General features: G+C 39.5%; 1 protein-coding gene across 1 annotated transcript in view; it reads left to right on the top strand.

The window, feature by feature from the left end:
• The first annotated feature begins 15,626 nt into the window (after nt 1–15,626).
• Nucleotides 15,627–21,337, top strand: part of LOC126175079 (uncharacterized) — a 27,569-nt gene continuing 21,858 nt past the window's right edge. The window contains exon 1 of the mRNA XM_049921613.1: nt 15,627–15,921. Within this exon, the coding sequence (XP_049777570.1) occupies nt 15,774–15,921 (148 nt within the window). The 5' untranslated portion in view covers nt 15,627–15,773. The remainder of the gene's footprint in view (nt 15,922–21,337) is intronic.

Genomic DNA, 21,337 nt, shown 5'->3' with positions numbered 1-21,337 from the left:
TGAGAAAATTGCTACTTCAGTAATATGGAAAAACGTATTCGATTTGTTCTTGCCAAATGCAAATTATGTCAAAAGGCTAAGCCGTCAACTATTTCTCACAGAGCACCATTGTTTCCTATCATTCCAGCGAAATTAAAGGAGATGGCTGCAGTTGATTTGTTCGGTCCAGTGGTTCGTTCTACTAATGGTTTTGCGTACATTTTAGTAGCAGTGGAATTGACATCAAAATATGAGTGTTCTACAACTTTACGCAACAGCTCGTTCAGTATCTAATGCTTTCATCAAACATTTTCTTAAAGAAGTGGGTCATGTTGATAAGGTTATATCAGATAATGGATCACAGTTTAGATCTAAAATTTCGCTTCGTACTCTACGGCGCCGTAAGATTAAACCAATTTTCATTTCACTTTTTGACCCTCAATCTAACGCTTCAGAGAGATGGATGAAGGAAATCAATAAATTGTGTCGTCTTTATTGTCATCAGAATCACAGAACATGTGATCTGTATCTTCATATTTTTCAAAACATTCTGAATGAACTCCTAATGATTCAACTTCTTTAGCATCTATATTGATATTAAAAAATAAAGCACCGACAAATCGTATTTCTGAAATAGTTCCTTTTCCGCCTACACGGAAACTGCTGCATTCTGAAGTTGGCAACCTGGCTCTACAAAATATTGCATCTGCGGCAGCTAGAAGAGAGAAATCAGCTAAATGTCCTGGTCGTTTAAAAACTTTGTCAGTTGGTCAAAAGGTGTTAAGTAAGTCTCATCGTTTGTCTCACAAAGGAAAAGGCTTGTGTCGCAAATTTTTTCTGCTTTATAATGGTCCATATAGAGTTCGCAAAATTATTCATGATAACACTGTCGAAGTAGAAACTCTTAAATCACGGCGCTCTAAGGGAATACATCATATATTGAACATTAAAATTTTGTGGAATGACATACTTTTGAGACATTAACAATTAAACCTAAACACGCAGAGAATACAAGGATATCACGCCGTGTTCTGGCGACGGCACATACTCAAAGCAACAATCAAGTCTGCATGCCACACAAGGCAGTCGTTGACGGCAAACAATTACTTCCTACACCACGCATACCTACAGCTGATCGAGCGCTCAGTGCGATTGCATTGACAGCCATAAACAAATACACAGTCTAATTTCTCCAATTAAATTCAATATAAAGCTATAGTGACTTGATAAATTATGTTATTAACGTTCAGTTTTTTTTCAGGATACAGTTATATAAAATATTTAAGAACTTCAGGTAAATTCTGTGTGTGTCCAACATTAAGAGGACTTGCTATCGAGAAAATTTCAGGAAGAATGTATTTTTGAACAAGAAAGTAATAAACTAAAAAGGTAACTATTAATTGAGTTTATTTTTCAGGTAACATATTTCTACTTATGTATGTACTTTATGCATAATTTGCTGCTCGCAATTACGTGATTTACACTTTGTGTTAACTGATTTTGACAATGATTGATTAATGAACAATGTATATTATACATCGCTTGGCTGCTCTGCTTTTTCACTGATGTCATATTTTTTATTATGTGCCTGCTGTTATTTAAATTATAATTGTCACCTGATTAGTCATGCTGATATGGTTATTTATGTAAGTCATACTTTGTGATTTATCTGCTTGCACCTTCATGTTTACTTATTAAGATTACATATGAACATTTATTTGCTTATGCTGATATGATACTAATGACCTGTTTATTATGTAAGATATATATTTGCTGCTTTGCATATGGATTGCATATTTACACATTTTTGTTTTGTTGTCATAACTACTCTTTAATTTGGTATATAGAAATACTGATATACGGTGCATGAACATGGAGTTTAGGTCACACTATGATATTAATTATAGATTGTTTGCTTGGCAGAGCCTCGTTGTAGGGATTGTGCTACATCCATTTGTTGACATTCTGATCCTCTACTGGTATATTTACTCGCTATTGCATGTTTTGCTTACGCTCAGTGCTTTATATTTTAAGATAAGAAAATGAACTGCTATAATTCTACGAATATCATTGGTACAAAAAAAACTTCATTGAAGTCACATGAGCTGGAGGTTTTATGGAAGCTGTATAAATTTATGCTAATAGGAAAGAAGCTAACAACATGACATACCAACACTAGGTTTGGACCATTGACAGTTATTACACTGCATTCTTCATGACCAATTGAAATAGCAAGTGACACTTGACACAAGAAATACTCCATATGTTTGCTTCTGTTTTGCCATGATTCTTGAAGTGGTGTACACACTGTGAAATATTACGATCATTCACACTCCATACTCGTACTTACTTACTGAAAGTTATTCAAACTAAAGGCTGTTAGAGGTCATGTATGCATTTCTTTCATTTAATGATGGATGAGGTAACCAAAATGTATTTTATAATTCATAATGAGTAGAAGATTTGGGTCAGGTGGATTACACAGAGGTTGTGTGTGGACATTGGGTCTTCAGATTGTATGGGATGATGAACTGAAGTTTGCACTAGGATATTATCTGTACTTGTTCGAGGAGTCTGACTAGAGGAAAGAGTTGTTATGGAAGTGAAATAATGTTGGTGATAAGGTTTATATATATCGACATATTGAAGAGGTATTATTGAGATATTGAGATTCTGTGAAGTTGATGATTATTGGAGTTTTGGTGGACAAGAGGGAAGGTAAATGATATTGATGATAAGGTTTATTTGTATCGACGTAAGAGGTATTATTGAAGTATTGAGATTATGTGATGCTGATCATTATTGGATTTTTGGTGGATAAGAGGTAAAGTAAGTGAGCAGCATATTTTTTTTTGTTGGTTTATATGGAACAAGGAGGATGAAGATGGCAGACTAGAAGACTCAAGTGGAAGGAAGATTGTCTACACACACACTTTGTTAAATCAATAAGCAGTATATACTTTTCTTGGAGAGAAGAAGTAATTGCATATCTTGGCACACTGACAGATGTTCAGCAACCGTACATTTTGATTTGGCTTGGCAAACATTGGCCTTGACATGATGACTGTGACGTTTACTAACTATTATTGACTGTTATACACTGTTGCCAATACTACTTGATACACATGTTGAACATCAAATTTTGACAGAATTGCGTTTACAGAGTTAGCACTATTCAATTACAAGTTAGTAGTTTATATGTGGATGAAAGATGAGTGAGTGTGTTTTGTGTGTTTTCCTTTCCTAATCCCAAATAATTGGTACCGACCTATCTCCTAAATATTATTTTACTTGTTTGTTGTGGCTTGCACTGCCATAAATATTATAGGTTTACTGATATTTGTGTATTTGTAATAGTTAATATGATAATTATCTGATATCATTTGTGTGTTTATTATAATTTGTATGTATTGTGTAAGAGCATTGATAATAATTTTGTAAAAGCAATTGTGTGTGCATTCAAACTGTTGTCGTGCTTGCACCTGTTCAACGTTGATGGGTGCCACTTGGAGATGTTTAATTTCTGCTGATGAACTCTGATGAACTGTTTAATTAGTGATAGTGAACATTATGGACTGTTACCTGCACTTGTTCAACATTGGTGGGTGCCACTTGGAAAAATTCAATTACTGCTGATGAACTCTGATGAACTGTCTAATTAGTGATAGTGAATATTATGGACTGTTACCTGCACCTGTTCAGCATTGCTGGGTGCCACTGTTGGAACTGCTTCTACTGAAATGATGTCACTTGCTGGTGTCTGCACCTGCTCAACATTGGTGGGTGCCACTGATGGAACTGCTTCTACTGAGATAATGTTACTTGTTGCTGTCTGCACCTGTTCAATATTGCTGGGAGCCACTGATGGAACTGCTTCTGCTGAAATGATGTCACTTGTTGGTGTTTGCATCTGCTCGCCATTGCTGGGTGCCACTGTTGGAGCTGTTTAAATACTGCTGATGAAATGTTATGAGACTGCTATTTGCACCTCTTGACCATTGCTGGGCGCTACTGTTGGACCTGTCAACTACTCTGAGGAGAGCTACCTGTTTATTGAACTATTGAAAATATTTTATGTGAATATTTGTATAAACTGATTTTTTGTGTGCTGTTTATGAAATGTTATGAGACTCTTACCTGCACTTATTCGTCATTGCTGACGCTATTGATTGAATTATTTAACCACATTGTTTAACAAAGGATACTTGTGTAAGCTATTATGTAAAATCACATGTATGCAAGCTTTTGTATTCCCTACTGTATTTTATATATGAGGTTATTGAAGGGTCAGTGCATAGCCAAAATTTATTTAGTTATGTGATATTTACTTATTAATATCATCTTTTTTTGTCTGTATTTTTTTGACAAATTTGATAGTATTTTCACCACCAATGCTGGCAAAAATACCATCAAATTCCAGCCCATGGAGGAGGGGCATATGAAAGGTGGCTACACTGAGTCACAGCGCCAGAGATTGCGCCAAAGAGTATTATTCCGCCGCCTCCACTGGCAGTTGTAGTGCAGAGGTTGCCGTGGGCAGTGCTTGTTGAGAGGATGTCGAGAGCAGTACTAGTTGAGAGCATGTTGTGTGCAGTTATTGTTCTGTTGGGCGAGAGAGTAGATGCTGTTCGGTTGGTGTAATGATAGATGGAAGATGTTGCAATGATCACAGTGTATTTTTCGTCAATATATATGGAGGTAACAAAAATTTTTTTATTTCAAACTTCCTAAATAACAATGCCTCTTGGTCATAGGTTCAGTCAACAAAGCATCTGGCTCGTGTTCATGTATTAGACTGTGATTCTGGTTTCTATGTGCAATTATAGTATTTCTGGTTTTTCAATTAGTTCATTGTAAATGGTGTTTAAAATATCTAGTCGTATTGAGGAAGAACCGTGCCAGATACATGTACGTTGAACCACACAACCACACACAGAACAGTTACACTTGTGCTTTGTTGTTTCGTAGGTTTTGTAGTTGCAGGGGACTTAATTCCTCAATTGTGTTAACGGAAATTTCCTTTCATTCTTTATTGTTATTTTATGCAGTCAGATTGCGTACTAATAATACTCAGGGCCATCCAGTTACGAGACTTCGTAACTGGATACACAGCTACTAAAATTATTGCATTCATTTTATAATTAAGCCCCCATGCAATGGTCCACAGTCCAGGTTTGGAATACATCTACATCTACATTTACATTTATACTCCGCAAGCCACCCAACGGTGTGTCGTGGAGGGCACTTTACATGCCACTCATTACCTCCCTTTTCTGTTCCAGTCGCGTATGGTTCGCAGGAAGAACGACTGTCTGAAAGCCTCCGTGCGCGCTTGAATCTCTCTCCTCGGGGGGTATAAGTAGGGGGAAGCAATATATTCGATACCTCATCCAGAAACGCACCCTCTCGAAACCTGGCGAGTAAGCTACACCGCGATGCAGAGCGCCTCTCTTGCAGAGTCTGCCACTTGAGTTTGCTAAACATCTTCGTAACGCTATCACGGTTACCAAATAACCCTGTGACGAAACGCGCCGCTCTTCTTTCGATCTTCTCTATCTCCTCTGTCAACCCGATCTGGTACGGATCCCACACTGATGAGCAATACTCAAGTATAGGTCGAACGAGTGTTTTGTAAGCCACCTCCTTTGTTGATGGACTACATTTTCTAAGGACTCTCCCAATGCATCTCAACCTGGTACCCGCCTTACCAACAATTAATTTTACATGATCATTCCACTTCAAATCGTTCCACACGCAAACTTCCAGATATTTTACAGAAGTAACTGCTACCAGTGTTTGTTCCGCTATCATATAATCATACAATAAAGGATCCTTCTTTCTGTGTATCCGCAATACATTACATTTGTCTATGTTAAGGGTCAGTTGCCACTCCCTGCACCAAGTGCCTATCCGCTGCAGATCTTCCTGCATTTCGCTACAATTTTCTAATGCTGCAACTTCTCTGTATACTACAGCATCATCTGTGAAAAGCCGCATGGAACTTCCGACATTATCTACTAGGTCATTTATACATAACTTTACATGGCTCCTGTGCTAACTATTGCAACCTATTGGCAAGCTGCAAGAAGAAGAATTTAGGTCTTTCATACACATATAGTAGAATCACAAGCGACAGAGAGCGACTAAATGCAGAAATCCAAATGAACAGCGCTCTGCTACTACACACATCAAAAAAAGTTTTGCATCACTCCGGTTCCCAGAACTCCTGAGGATAGATGTTGGCTATGTGTATTCTATCTCAGATACAATCCCTTTCACTGTTCAGAGAAGTCAGTAAACCCGCCCAAAGACGTAAGCAATCATGCATGAGCAGTGTCTATTAGACGGAGGTGGTCCGACAGCCAATCAGTTCCAGTCATTCCACCAGGAAGGAGGTACATGGCTAGTGTTGTCTGCAGTTCAATCATGCTTAGACGGTCAATACAGCGGTTCGATCGCGTCCGCATCGTTACTTTGTGCCAGGAAGGGCTCTGAACAAGGGAAGTGCCCAGGCACCTCAGAGTGAACCAAAGCAATATTGTTCAGACATGGAGGAGATACAGAGAGACAGGAACTGTCGATGACATACCTCGCTCATGCCACCCAAGGGCTACTACTGCAGTGGATGACCGCTACCTATGCATTATATCTCAGAGGAAAGTTGATAGCAACACCAGCATATTGAATAATGCTTTTTGTGCAGCCACAGGACGTCGTGTTACGACTCAAACTGTGTGCAATAGGCTGCATGATGCACAACTTCACTCCCGATGTCCATGGCGAGGTCCATCTTTGCAACCACAACACCATGCAGCATGGTACAGATGGGCCCAACAACATGGCGAATGGTCTGCTCAGGATTGGCATCACGTTCTCTTCACCAATGTGTGTCACATATGCCTTCAACCAGACAATCGTCGGATACGTGTTTGGAGGCAATGTGGTCAGGATGAATGCCTTAGACACATTGTCCAACGAATGCAGCAAGGTGGAGGTTACCTGCTGTTTTGGGGTGGCATAATGTTGAGACGACGTCCGCCGCTGGTGGTCATGGAAGGCGCTATTACGGCTGTACGATACGTGAATGCCAACCTCCAAGTGATAGTGCAACCATCGACAGAATATTGGCGAGGCATTCGTCTTCATGGACGACAATTCGTGCGGCCCCCATCGTGCACATCTTGTGAATGACTTCCTTCAGGATAGCGACATCGCTCGACTAGAGTGGCCAACATGTTCTACAGGCATGAACCCTATCGAACATGCCTGGGATAGCCTGAAAAGGGCTGTTTATGGATGAGGTGACCCACCAACCACCCTGATGGACCTACGCCAAATTGCTGTTGAGGAGTGGGACAATCTGGACCAACAGTGCCTTGATGAACTTGTGGATACTATGCCGCAACGAATAGAGGCATACAATAATGGGATAGGATGTACTACTGGATATTAGAGGTATCGGTGGGTACAGCGATCTGAATCACCACCTCTGAAGGTGTATCTGTATGGTGCTACAACATTCAATGTGTGGTTTTCATAAGCAATAAAAAGGGCGGAAACGATGTTTATGTTGATCTCTATTCCAATTTTCTGTACAGGTTCTGGAACTCTCGGAACCGAGGTGATGCAAAATTTTTATTGATGTGTGTTCAACGAATCTCCGCACAGATATGTCTGCTGCGTTATGTTGGGCATTCAGGAAATTATACTAATATGTGGTGCTATTCTATTAATGGAGGAATGTTTGCATAAACAGTATGAAAAGATGTTGTCGTCCTTGGTGGGTGAAAACGTGCTAGAGAAGAATTGGTGGCAATAACTTGCTACAGAATCTGAATATGGAAAACGGCTGTGGTTACCATTATTTTACTCAGCAATCATCTGCTGATTTTGAATTTATGGCAAATATGATAGCACCATTTGTTTCAAACAGAGGCGGAAGTTTCAGGAAAGCAGTTGTTACAATGAATCAAAGACTTGCTGTTACTTTTTGTTTGTTTGGCAATAGGAGATTCACCCCAGAGCAATGCGTATTTATTTCACGTTTTAAAGCAAATTATATCTCAAATAGCGCCTGAAGTTTGTGGAGCACTGTTAGAAGTACTGTAGGATTACCTAAAGCTAAGTAAATGAATATCATCGTTAAATATGCATAATAACAAATTTTTATTTGTTTTGTGTGATATGACTGAAATCATCAAAAATTATTTCTTCTACAGTGTCATCAGTGTCACTGATGACTGTGACACAGGAACAACACTACTTGTTGATGCCCTGAAACATCCACACCCGCTGATGACTCCAAACTCTCAAAATAGTCTATTGTCCCTTTTAGCACAATATCTCTGGGCTTTGTCATATCTTTTGTTCTACACGTCTATGGCAGTTTTTGGCATATATGCAACATATTGGCCGTAGGTGTTGCATTCGTCATTAAAATATTCTCCCGCTCTTTCTAGAAGTTTATTTAATGACAGGCAAGGAATCAACATTCTAGGTCCTGCTATCATGCTTCCCATTATGTCGGTGGACGAGTCGATGTACAAGGGCTGGCAGCATCCTTTTCATCATGGTTTACTCCCTCAGGCAAATCTTGCAAAATCTTAAATCAAAATTGTTTCTTTACTTGTCTGGGATTGATGAATGCTAACGGGAAATAGCATGTGTGTTGTCACAAATAATTCAGTTCAGTAATACATGGGAGGCAAATAATCCCACAGTTTCCTGTTGCTAGAGGGAGCCAATTTTATAATTACAAAGGGTCATTTAGCACTGTGCTCCTTGTTGTAGCTGATGTCAGCTGCAGCATTTTGTTCGCAGGTCTGGCTGTATAGAAAGAATTTTAGATGGTAATGTATTCAAGAACGCCACCATAAGTGAACGGATTCACAAAAATAAACGGAACTTGCCATGAGCTGAATGGTTACTTGGATGGATGAAAGGCCTACCATATGTTTTAGTGGTAGAGGACGCTTTTCCATTATTAGAAAACATTGCAAAACCTTACCCACGAAGGCATGTTCAAGATTCAAAAGAAATAATTTTTAATTTGCCTTGGGCTAGAGGGGTTCTGGAGAACACATTCGGCGTTATAGCTTTGATATTTCGCGTCTTTTGAAAACCTATGTTGCAGCAACCAGAGAAGGTCCCATTACAGTCGTGTGAGTCCACAGTTTTTAAGGCTGAATTGTGAAGTGAGGAACGTACATACCCTACAAGGAAGCTTCGATTCCTATGACGAACAGGCAGGTGAGATGATACCAGGCACAGGGAGACGAGATGAGACTGCATCAATTTTTACTGCACCTCAGAATTTACCATGGAAACGTTCTAACACAAACAAACAAATTCGAGACGAGTTTGCATTTTTTTAAGCCCACAATGAAGTGTAACGTGCCAAAATAACTATGGCGGAATGTTACTATACGGGATAAAACACAAATAAAGACATGCAAACATAATTTTTGTACCTATGTATCCACAGTGTCTGTAGTTTCTTGTGGCCTATGAACATCATCAAGAAACTTTGGGAATGGAAATCCAAACCATGTAGGTTAATATACTATGCCTGGACCACTACCTGATAATTTGCTTGACACTATCCTTCTCTTTTTGCTGTCGATACATGACGACAAGAAACCGTATTTATTCCCTCCTCTTTTTTGTTTGTGCCAAATGTAGCAGCAATTCTCTGGAAAGTATCAAGTCCCTTATTAATGTTCTTGAACTGACTGCTTCATATATTCCATAAGCAGTCTTCAGCCTAGTACAGTGCTAGCAATTCGATAACCTGCTGCCTCATCCAATCCACTTTTTTTCAGAAAAATCAATCTTAAACACAGCAGAAAACAATATTATACAACTGTAAGTAACAAATGGCACTGCAACATATAAACAAACACTAGCGTGGTGCAGCTGGTCTTAAACATTATTTTTGTTGTGTACATAGTTCCGCGTAGTCAGTGCGTACACAACTTTCCCACTAGAGCATGTCTCGCTATGCACAACAGTGCAGGCGCAGCGCTCATCCGTCTCTGCACTACGAGATTGCGCTGCCATAGAGACGGACCAAATTCTGCTTCCGCCGATCCGCGTTATAATATGTAACACAGCCAATGAGATTGCTGCTAATGTAGAACCTTTTCTCCTCGTGGATCACACTCGCGCAGTGATACATGAACGCGTGAGGTATTATAACGAGTGTACAGACCTCCGATTAGTGAGTCTGCATTTGTCTGCATTAGTCTGTACCAGTCTGTACGAGTTCTACATTTGTCTGTACCAGTCTATAGTCAAGTTTCAGTTTGTGCCTAATAAGATTACCATATTCCTGTACATAGCCATGAAGATAAGTGTATAGACACTTTTGTCAAGTATCAGAGATATATGTGAGAATAAGATTAACGTACCAATACCAAAGGAACTTCAGATTATCAATTGTAAATAACATCAGAACCAAGTTAAGTAATTTTTATGCTTGTTTTTATTTTAATAAATGTGTGCGAAAATTAATCAAGTTCTGTTTAAAGTTGGTCACCGTCAATCTGCTACTCTAAGCGTGCAAGTGGCATTTATATTGTCTGACCTAACAGCAGAAGATAAACACGCCACGATAAGACCACGAGACATATTGCTGACACTCGCCTACTTCGTTAGGGCGACAAGTCAAATAATCTGATGGTGTGTGTACTGAAGATCTTACAGTACACACACCACAATTTTCTTTGATCTGTATCAACACTGCTACAGACAGATGCTTCAGGTTCCAAAACGTATTTCCAGATGGTGTCCACGTCAACCAGTCAGAAATGTTGCAAAAACATGTTTCAAGCTCAGTGAGTATGCAGTTTAAGCCGCATGCACATTGCCACTGGAGACATGCCTCTGTTGGAAATATGTTTCCTGCAGTGTTTCACACCATGTTTCCAACTTTGTTTGTTGTCTCTGTCTCTGCCCACACTGGCCACAAATATTTCCTGTAAAGTATTCGCATCACCTGCTACTCTATTTATCATAATGTTTTCAAATGTTCAAATGTGTGTGAAATCCTAAGAGACCAAACTGCTGAGATCATCGGTCCCTAGACTTACAAATTACCTAAATTAACTTATGCTAAGAACAACACACACACCCATGCCCGAGGGAGGACTCGAACTTCCGGTGGGAGGGGGCCGTGCAATCCATGACATGGCGCCTCAAACCACGCGGCCACAATGTTTTCGCATCGTCTGCTACATTATGTCTAGAGCCAAGAAAACTGTAATGATACGTGGTGCTGTATTATTAACATTTGGTTCAAGGAAACAAATATAAGTCGTCGTCGTTGGTGGACGAAAACATACTAGAGAAGAACTAGTGGGAATAACTTGCAATGGGAGCTGAATATGGAAGATGGCCCTGGTTTCTGTAACTTTGTTTGGCTCTTATCCATCAATTTAGAGTTTCTGGCAATATGACAGCACCATTTTTTTTTTAAAAAAGAGACACATATTTCAGGAAAGCAATTATAGTCAACCAAAGACTTGTTGTTAATCTCCTCTTTTGGCAACAGGAGATTCATTTCGGAGCCTTACAAATTTATTTCACAATTTGAAGAAGGATATATTTCAAATAGTACCTGAAGTTTGTGGAGCATTGGTGGAAGTCCTGAAGGATTATGTAAAGGTAAGTAAATGAGAAACATAGTTAAATATGCATATTATTGATTTTTTATTCATTTGGTATGATTACACACAAATCATCGAAAATTACTTCCTCAATAGTTGTTCTGGTTGCTTATGAATGTGATAGAAGAATCAATATTGTTTATTGATGCCCCTGACACATTCACTATCACTGACAACTCCAAACTCTCAGAACAGTTGAGTTCTTCTTGGATTAAAACAGCACTGAGCTTTGCCATTATTCTTGTTCTTCATACCATGGCAGTTTTCATAGCGCATATGCCACACACTGGCCATTGGTTCAAATGGCTCTGAGCACTATGGGACTCAACTTCTGAGGACATCAGTCCTCTAGAACTTAGAACTACTTAAACCTAACTAACCTAAAGATGACACACACATCCATACCCGAGGCAGGATTCGAACCTGCGACCATAGCGGTCGCGCGTTTCCAGACTGTAGCGCCTAGAACCGCTCGGCCACCCCGGCCGGCCACTAGGCATTAACGGCATATTGTTTTGAATACTGCCAATCCTGTCTTTTCGAGACGAGTTTGCAAATAATTCTTCTAAGAGCACAGGGAAGAGTACTGTGGCAAACTATGTATGGCTGTTCCTGTACAGTAAAAAATACAAATAAAGACAGGCAAGCATAATTTTTGTACATCTTTGCCCACATTCTCTCTAGTTCCCTTCACCTCGTTAACACCATCAAGGAATTGTAGGAGCAAATAGCTGAACCATCTTGGTTTGTAGATAGCGTCCGCATAATTGCCTGATGTTTTGGGTTTCGCAATTTTCCTCTTTCCACGACAGTAAGCGACGACAAGTGACCTACTTTTTTCTATACATGCTTTGTCTGTATCAAATGTAGCACCAGTTCTTTGGAGATTGTCTTATTTTTTATTGATGTTCTTCTGCTGCTTGCTTTGTGTAATCACAAACAGTCTTCACCTTGGAACAGCAAGCTCGATACTCTGCTGCCTCGTCTATTCCATATGTTTTTTTTGGAAACACCCTACTTGCACACTGCCATGGCAAATTATGCATAAAGCCGAGTACACGCTGAACCTCAAATAATTTTTACTAGAGAACGCCGTTTAGAAACAAGTTTCGAAACACGGAAACAGCTATTCGTAGCAGTGTTTGTAGTAATCGAAGGGAACATAACAGTCTTTCAAGCCAGCTACCACATGTCACTACTGCAGGGTACCGGAGTGGCTATATATGTTTCTAAACGGTCTCCACAAGTGAAACACATTTCAAGCTCAGTGCGTACGCGGTTTACGCGTAAGTTGGCATAACAGTGTGCATGTACGGTGTGTCCCGTGCAAATTGACTTATGCAAGTGGTGGTAGGGGAATGCATGTGTAAGTAATTCATGCCTGTGGAGATTACTATTCACTAGTGGTGGGCAGGAAATCGCGTATCTGTTAGAAATCACAGTGATTGAGAAGTCACAGATATCACAATAACAACTTTACAAAATCTAACTGCGATTTCAGTCACAGTTAGCAGTCGCAAGTAGCATTTCACATTCAACGCCGTGAGCCATCTGTTGGCCGAATTCCGTACTGCTTTCTGCGATTCCAGTGACAAATCGCGGCTAGAAATCGCAAGTAGCAACTAAAAAGCGCAGTTAACAGTGCCATCTGTTGGCCAAAGTTCGTAATACGCTCATCTCTGCGACACGTTATCGAGTCTAACTGCGATTTCCGTGGCAAGTCGCAACTAAGAGTCGCAAGTAGCAACTAAAAAGCGCAGTTAGCAGTGCCATCTGTTGAGCAAAGTTCGTACTACGCTCATCTCTGCGACACGCTATCGAGTCTAACTGCGATTTCCGTGACAAGTCGCAACTAAGAGTCGCAAGTAGCAACTAAAAAGCGCAGTTAGCAGTGCCATCTGTTGAGCAAAGTTTATACTATGCTATTCGCTACCGAGTCAAACTGCGATTTCTGTGACAAATCGCAACTAAGAGTCGCAAGTAGCAACTAAAAAGCGCAGTTAACATTCTTTTCCTAGTGCCATCTGTTGACCGACGTACGTACTTCGTTACGAGAGCCTTGTGCCTCACGAGATAGGCGTGCTGTGTGTGACTGTGTGCATAATACTGAATATGAAGGGCTTATTTCAATAGTGGTACAAGTCCACTTTTGTTCATTTTGAGATACACACTCGTAAAGTTAAATGAGTGCTGAAAAATCTGCAGTTGAGATACTAGAAATATTCAAGCATATGGGTTCTTGCTAGAGATGAACCTTTATTTCTGTTTGTTTGGATCATTAATTTCAGAAGCATTATAGACAAAAAAGTGGAGGTAATGGACTTGTACCACTATTGAAATAAGCCCTTCATATTATATGACGACATGCACATTCAGCATCAGTTATGGTTGGTCAAACACAGCTGTGACTCTGAATGTATTATATTAATAAGAAGCAACATTGCCTTTTTCTCCTGAAAATATCAAGTAACGTAACAAATGTGTTTGATTCTGCTTCCAATATGACAGTTTTGGTTAATACTCCACCTACCTACAGGACTTTGCAATGTTAACACAGCAGAACTCAGACACCTGTATAAGTGTAGTGAAATAAAAACAGTATTATTGTGTCATATGAACGCCTCACTTTTGTTCCGACACAGTTCAAGACTCGGAAGAAAAGTTTTACACCTGGTGTTCTACATGGCAACTTCACACACAAGAACTTTTTGCCGACACTACTACCACCCACATAAGTAAGCTTTTCCTGTGTTACTTTCAAGTAATTCACTTAAGCTATTCCTGATTTAACTGTAAGATCTGTACTTCCCACTTTCGTATCAACAGCCTCAAAATGCATATTGTAGACTTCGTGATATGTTACAGGTCAGTGTCACACCAAGATTGTGGAGAAAGAGGGGGGGGGGGGGGCGACATGTCACTCTCCAACAAGTGTTTACCAATAAATATGTGGCGGAAAATTACGGGTATAGGACGACTTAACATGTGGAAAATGAGATTTTCATTATTCGCTCACTGTATTTAACATTTATTATTCCTTTAAAATCGCACAACAACTTCAATAAAACACTTTTTAATCACTCATCTGCACACTTATTTCGCAATAATGTCACTTTTAAACTGCAAATCCTCTAAGAGCTCTCTTGAATCTTCACGAGTCTCTCCCAACAGCCTTGATGTGGATAGATACGTACAGCAACCAGAACTGTGTCTGCAAAATCACAAGAATTATTAAACAATTTTTGCTGTCACTAATTACAAGCAATATAATTGACAGAGTAGATTGCTAATATTTGCTGTACTGAAAGCCACTCAATGGGGTATATTTCACATTTGCAAGAACGATCTCACTTAAGTAATTAAGTCCATCGAAACACTTAGAAACTAACCTCTCGTCTGACGAAAACGGTCTAAAGACGCAGTGGCAATATCTCCAGATCTGCTGACAATGATATTTTGAGTTTTCACTTTACTGAGTGACTGAAATGTAGTTCGGGTACCTGAGAACATAACAATATGATAAAATTCATTTTCTAAACACGAACTATTATGGTATTGTATGGCTACTTACATATTAATTACACTATTAATATTTTCACAGTTGTTTCTTTAATACAAGATTAAAGCCAACGGAAGAACAAACGTAAAACATACTTACCAATGACAGGTTTGTTGAGATGCAATTTTCTGTGTGGGCAGATGTAACTTTTTCATACTGTGGTAAGTAGCAGAAGTCACAGAAATCGCAGTGGCGGAGGGATACGCGACTTAGGTTTCTTAACTGCGACAAATCACAGTTAAGATTAACAGATACTGATAAGTAGGATTCACAGAAATCACTGATATCGGAAAATCGCAGTTTAGCCAAACACTACTATTCACTATTCAGACTACCTTAGCTGTTTAGTCCCCCTTAAACATCCCAACAACCACCACCACTATTCAGACTTCTCTCTGTGTGTTGTCTACAATGTTATCGTTGGTTTCCTACAGTGGAATGACTGCAACGTCTGAGGTCTTTGCCTTGCCCAAACCATAGGGTTGTGTTTATGACACCGTTGTGCAATGTAAACAAATGAGGAGTTGATCGTGTACCGTACTTAAGGGCAATTTTTTTACAGCATTATTATGGTGCAGGTAATTGCCAACCGCCCTAGAGATTGCTTAGCCTGTCGTATTGTAAGTGGCTGTGGACTACTTGGAATTTCACTGTATGTGACATATCAAGCAAGGGCAATGAAGAAAAACAAATCTAGCATGTTTTTTGTTGCCAGTGGTAAGCTTCCATTTTGATGACTTAACTGTTGTAATTACGCGGAAGCATACTGATAGTATGAAGAAGTATTATACCCTTGTGTTACCTCTTGGTAACCGGTATTTTCTAATAGCGTTGTTCAGAGTGGAAGTAAATTTTTTCATCTGTTGACAACACCACGATAGTATTTCATAGCTATTAGTTGTTGAAATGCCCATTCTCCTTACATTTGGTTTGCACACTTAAAAGAACATCATGCCTTTTTAAATGAAAAGTGGTTATTATTAGGGATGATAAACATTTCTGATCATTTTGGCTTCTCTGAGAACCATGCAAGCCTTACTTTAAAGAAGCTCCAAGAAATTTTTGGTCAGGATACTTTATTATAAGCCTTGAGATTTCATCTTCGCACATTAAGGAAAATAGGAAAGATTCAGTAGATGGTTTCTTACCTTTTCCACTTTTTTGCAACTACGGAGGTGTAACGAAAGGAAAAATGATTTTCACAGTTTATTGTGATGGAGTAGGAAAGCAGAGATGTCATCAGTGAACTTGGCATAGGGAATATATTTGGTGTTACAGGGAGGGTGAATGAAAGTAGACTTTGCCGTTATAGCATAACTTACAAATATAGTGATATCTGAGGATGGGCACTTTTCGACTTTTTAAATTTTTTGAACTTCTCCTTAATTTGATTCTGTGTCATTCCTGTTTACTGTCTTAGTGAGATACTGACTGAATATCTGGTTATTAATTTATCAGCAAGATCATTGCAGATTTTCTGTAACTCATGAGCACAGCTCAGCATGTGAAATTCCCATTTCAGAGAACAGTAGAAGTAGTCTTTCTGTTTCTGTATAATAACCATGTTTCTTTTGTACCTAGAGAGCTTGTAATATTATTTCATGTGCTTGTTTTTCTCGAGAGGTAGACAGGAAAAGGTTGAGCTCATGTTAACCTTCCAATGGTTTGTGTTACTGTCTGGAGTTGCAGTGGCTGCTTCCTGTTGTTCTAAGGTGATTGTCTGAAATGGGATTCATGCAGTCACGAACCAGCTGAAGAATTTCTTGCCTCAATAAGCACTTGTTTTTTTTTTTTTAAAAACAGTTTAACAGATAGGCAACATGATAGAAGATGGGCTTTAGGACTTTTGTGAGCAGTAAATTTTCGCTTTTCAATACAACATAACTGTCCCTTAAACATACATTCCGTCCTAGATGTCTGATAATTTTTTATGTTACTGTGAACCAGCAGTCTCCCAAATTTGATTTTCAAAATAATGTAATTAACACACACAAATACCAGGAACTGCCATGAAACAAGCAAGTTTACAGATTAGCTTCACAGTTTGTAAATCAAGTATCACAAAATAACACTCCCATATCAGTGCTTTTTATTTACAGTTGCAATACAGTTAAATAAATATTTGTGCACTATATAGACAGAACATATTTCGTGAACTATATAATTGTAGTTGTGGCTAAAGTCTTCCTGTGAGTCAGTTAAGCAGTGAAACAAAATGTGATACTGTTGACTGTATATTACTGTATTTCCGAGTAGTATTTCATGATCAATCCCCTGTGACCCCTTCAGATTTTTCTGTGGTGGATAAGTGTTCAATGAAATGCAGGCTTTCTCAGCAAATTTAATTGAGGAAATCTTGTAGGACTATGTGCTGAGTCATGGTATTGTGGTGTAGCAACATTTCAGTGATCACCTGAGGATTACAAGTACAAAACTTATTGAAATGTGGCTACAACACATCACAACTCGAATATTAACCACAGAAGATATCACCAGTGCCTGGTTGAGTCCCCTGAGCCTTGTGAGGCCAAATGAGAAGCTGTGTAGTGAAAAAAAGTAGTGGAACTGACGTGCTAACTGATGACATTGTTTCAGATAAAAAGGGTTGAACCCCCCCCCCCCCCTCTCCTTTTCCACCTTAAGCTGTATTTTACTGTCATCTAAACATCTACTACAATGTTTCCAGAAGATAACCCCAAGCCTTCAATACTTTGTCCACCACAACCTACCTAGGCTACAGTTCAGATCAGTATATCACCACAACTAAGATTTTGTATTCACATTGTAGGTATATGTATGGTGTCACATGCTGTATCATCATTACACAGCATGATACTGACATCTGTTGTTCATAGATTCAGTGACTTTCCAGAGCTATTTAGTCTGTGCACTTTTGCCTTGTCTTTACAGCACCATTTAGAAAAATGTTGCAGAGTGATTCCTGACCCACTGGCTAATTGCTGGGACGTACATTGTTGGTGATGTTGACTCTGTACAAGTTTCTAAGAGGAAGCTTCCCAGAATGTTGAATCTCGGTGAACTTTCAGAAAAGCTAGATACTGTTGTTAATGATTTTTCAGCCAATTACTTATTGGCCATATTAATGCATAATGGAGGCTAAAATGGACTTATATTCTGTTTTATCTGATATTAATGTGTCAGTGATTGATGATTATCTGCAGTGAGATGTCTTTTATACTGAGGCAAAGCCAATTAATTTTTCCACTGCTTTAAGCGTGACGCTTTGCAGTCTGTTGGATTTTCATATCACAGAGGTTTCAGTGAGTTCACACAGCTGTAATAAAGCGTGAAATATGGCCATCGTGATTGATGAGATTTAGCAACAAATATATAGTCAGTGTTTCACATTTTAGTGTTCCAGAGGCTACGATGCAGCGGTTATTTAACACATACACTCTTGAGACATTAAAAGAAAAGACACACCACAAAGGAATTATCCAAATGTAGGGGAAATCAATAGATGTGATATAAACCCATGGGCAAAAAAAAAAAAAAAAAAAAAAAAATATTACAATTCCAGAAAAAAAGTGGATGATTCATTCAAGAGGAAGATCTTCACAAATTGAGCAAGTCAGTACCATATTGGTTCATCTGTGCCCCTTATGCATGTTGTTGTGCTTGGCATTGATTAATATAGTTATTGTATGTCCTCATGAGGGATATTGTGCCAAATTATTTCCAGTTGGTGCATCAGATCATCAAAATCCTAAGATGGTTGGAGGGCTCTGCCCATAATGCTCTAAACATTCTAAATTGGCCAAGGTAGGGTTTCGCAAGCACGAAGACAATCAGTAGAAACTTTTGCGGAGACGACGACCATGGACTTCCGTGCACCTAATATCCAGCACGGTAGCCAGTCTGTTGTGGGGCTGCCATGTACCCTGTTGATTGTAGCCCCCTGACAACACAGGGCTCGCTCTGCTGATGCCTGCACCGTTAACTCTCCACGTATGCCAAGGAGTAGATGCCTATCTCCATGAAGCATCGTGACTCCTGGCAATGACCATCCTGCCAGGTGGCCCTTGCTGAGGCTAGGTGGTGCCCTTGGGGAGGGCCCTGGGTCGGAGTGGTTGGCATCAGGGCAGATGACCTGCAATGAACCTTGGTACATCATCTCTTGCTGGTGGCCAGCCACCAGCAGTCTCTAAGCATTCTCGGGCTCAATTCAACGCTCAGAAATACGATCCCAAATCATTCCCCTCCCTGGCCACACCGTGGGAGGAGCGTAAGGTTCAGGATGGCAGTGACACTTATTCGCCCCAGTTCCTAGTTTGTACGAGAGCTGATGGGGAATCTTTCATGTCAACAAATCCTCAATTCTTCGTAGAACATTTATGGCCGAGTGCACCAACCTCGATTAACAGTTAACCGCGGTTAAGTCGATATATAATCCTGTTCAGCGCAGTATTCTGGTGCACCAACATCGATCAAAGTTAAACGAGGGAATCGACCGCGGTTATATTTAACCGGGGCTCTTTCCCGGTTTTCTCGACATAACCACGGTTTTGGAAGCATACGCTATTAAGATGGCGGCGCGTTTTGATGTTATGGATGGCATTGAGGAAGATTTGTTATACCTTGACCATTTAAATCGTGACCGAAATCGTGTTGGAGTGATTGTGGAAAGGGGAAACCCTTTTGAAGATTATGGTGACAGGAAGTTTGAAGAGAGATTTCGTCTGTCAAAAGAAACAGTGTGGTGGTTATTAAATCAAATTAATGATAGGTTAGAATTTCCTACTGATCGGAATAACCCTGTTTCTCCGATAAACAGATTTTTGATTACTTTAAGGGCATATGCAACAGGTGCATTCAACATTCTTATTGGGGACAACAGTAATATACATCGTACAACAGCACAACGAATCATCAGTGATGTATCAGACATCATAGCATCACTGTCTCCTCGCTTTATAAAATTTCCAACAAGAGAAGAAGTGCACTCTGTGATGTATGGTTTTAGTCAATTGGACCGATTTCCTGGCGTTCTTGGTACCTTGGATTGTACCCATATAAGAATTCAGTCTCCTGGAGGACATAATGCTGAACTTTTCCGCAATAGGAAATCATATTTTTCCTTTAACTGTCAAACCATTAGTGATCACAATTTGTTAGTAAGGGATATTGTCGCTCGATGGCCGGGCTCTGTGCACGACAGTACCATATTTCTCAACTGCGCTCGCAGAGCTCAATTTGAAAACGGAGAAATACCACAAGGTCACTTATTGGGAGATAGTGGTTATACATGTAAATCCTACTTGTTAACTCCACTTCTAAATCCGCAAAATGAAGCAGAGCATCGGTATAACAGGTCTCATATCAAAACTAGAAACACTGTTGAGAGAAAATACGGCATGTGGAAGAGAAGATTTCCCATATTATCTGTAGGAATAAGATGTAATCCACAGGAAGCAATGTCAATCATTGTGGGTACAGCTGTCTTGCATAATATTGCGAGGAGTACAAGCAGTGATGAACCACCAGAAGATCATGAAATTTCTCGACTTTTGAATCAGTTACGTGATGAGAGAGGCCCCAACATTGAAGACAACGAACCAGTGCTACCTGGACAGCAGATGTATCGTGATGATACATTACCTGGAAGAGCAGTTCGCCGTGCTATAATTAATGAACATTTCCGATAATCTAACATAAATTCAGACATTGTTCGTAATGAAAAATGATGATTATAGTTATGGGATTTCGCCGTATTTTCAATTTTTCAGATTATTTCAGCATGTAATCTATTTTGTTTCTGCTGTCTAGCGAACATAAAAGTACTCACTGAACTGGGTGTGTGATGCGAAATTTGAGGTTTTGTTGTGCCAGGGACAGGATGTGCTGCCTACAGACAATTACCCAGCTGCTGCTTTTCTGAGATATTTTTTTAGTGTGGAACTGTTGCTAATTCATTATTAAAGATATGTTTCTTGCATCACATTGGTTGTGAAACCAATGCAGTACTCTGTTATTTATATACATGTTCAGTTTCTGGGTATGTACTTAAATTTGAGAACAAATGACTCCATTACATTTAGAGAGTGTGTGAGTAAAAGCGAGTGGAATAAAATATCCATTATATTTCTGTATTATGTTCACTACAGATCCTAAA

This window comes from Schistocerca cancellata, chromosome 1 (genome assembly GCF_023864275.1).
Source record: "Schistocerca cancellata isolate TAMUIC-IGC-003103 chromosome 1, iqSchCanc2.1, whole genome shotgun sequence".
Classification (NCBI taxonomy): domain Eukaryota; kingdom Metazoa; phylum Arthropoda; class Insecta; order Orthoptera; family Acrididae; genus Schistocerca; species Schistocerca cancellata.
This window is presented reverse-complemented; position numbering and strand designations above follow the sequence as displayed.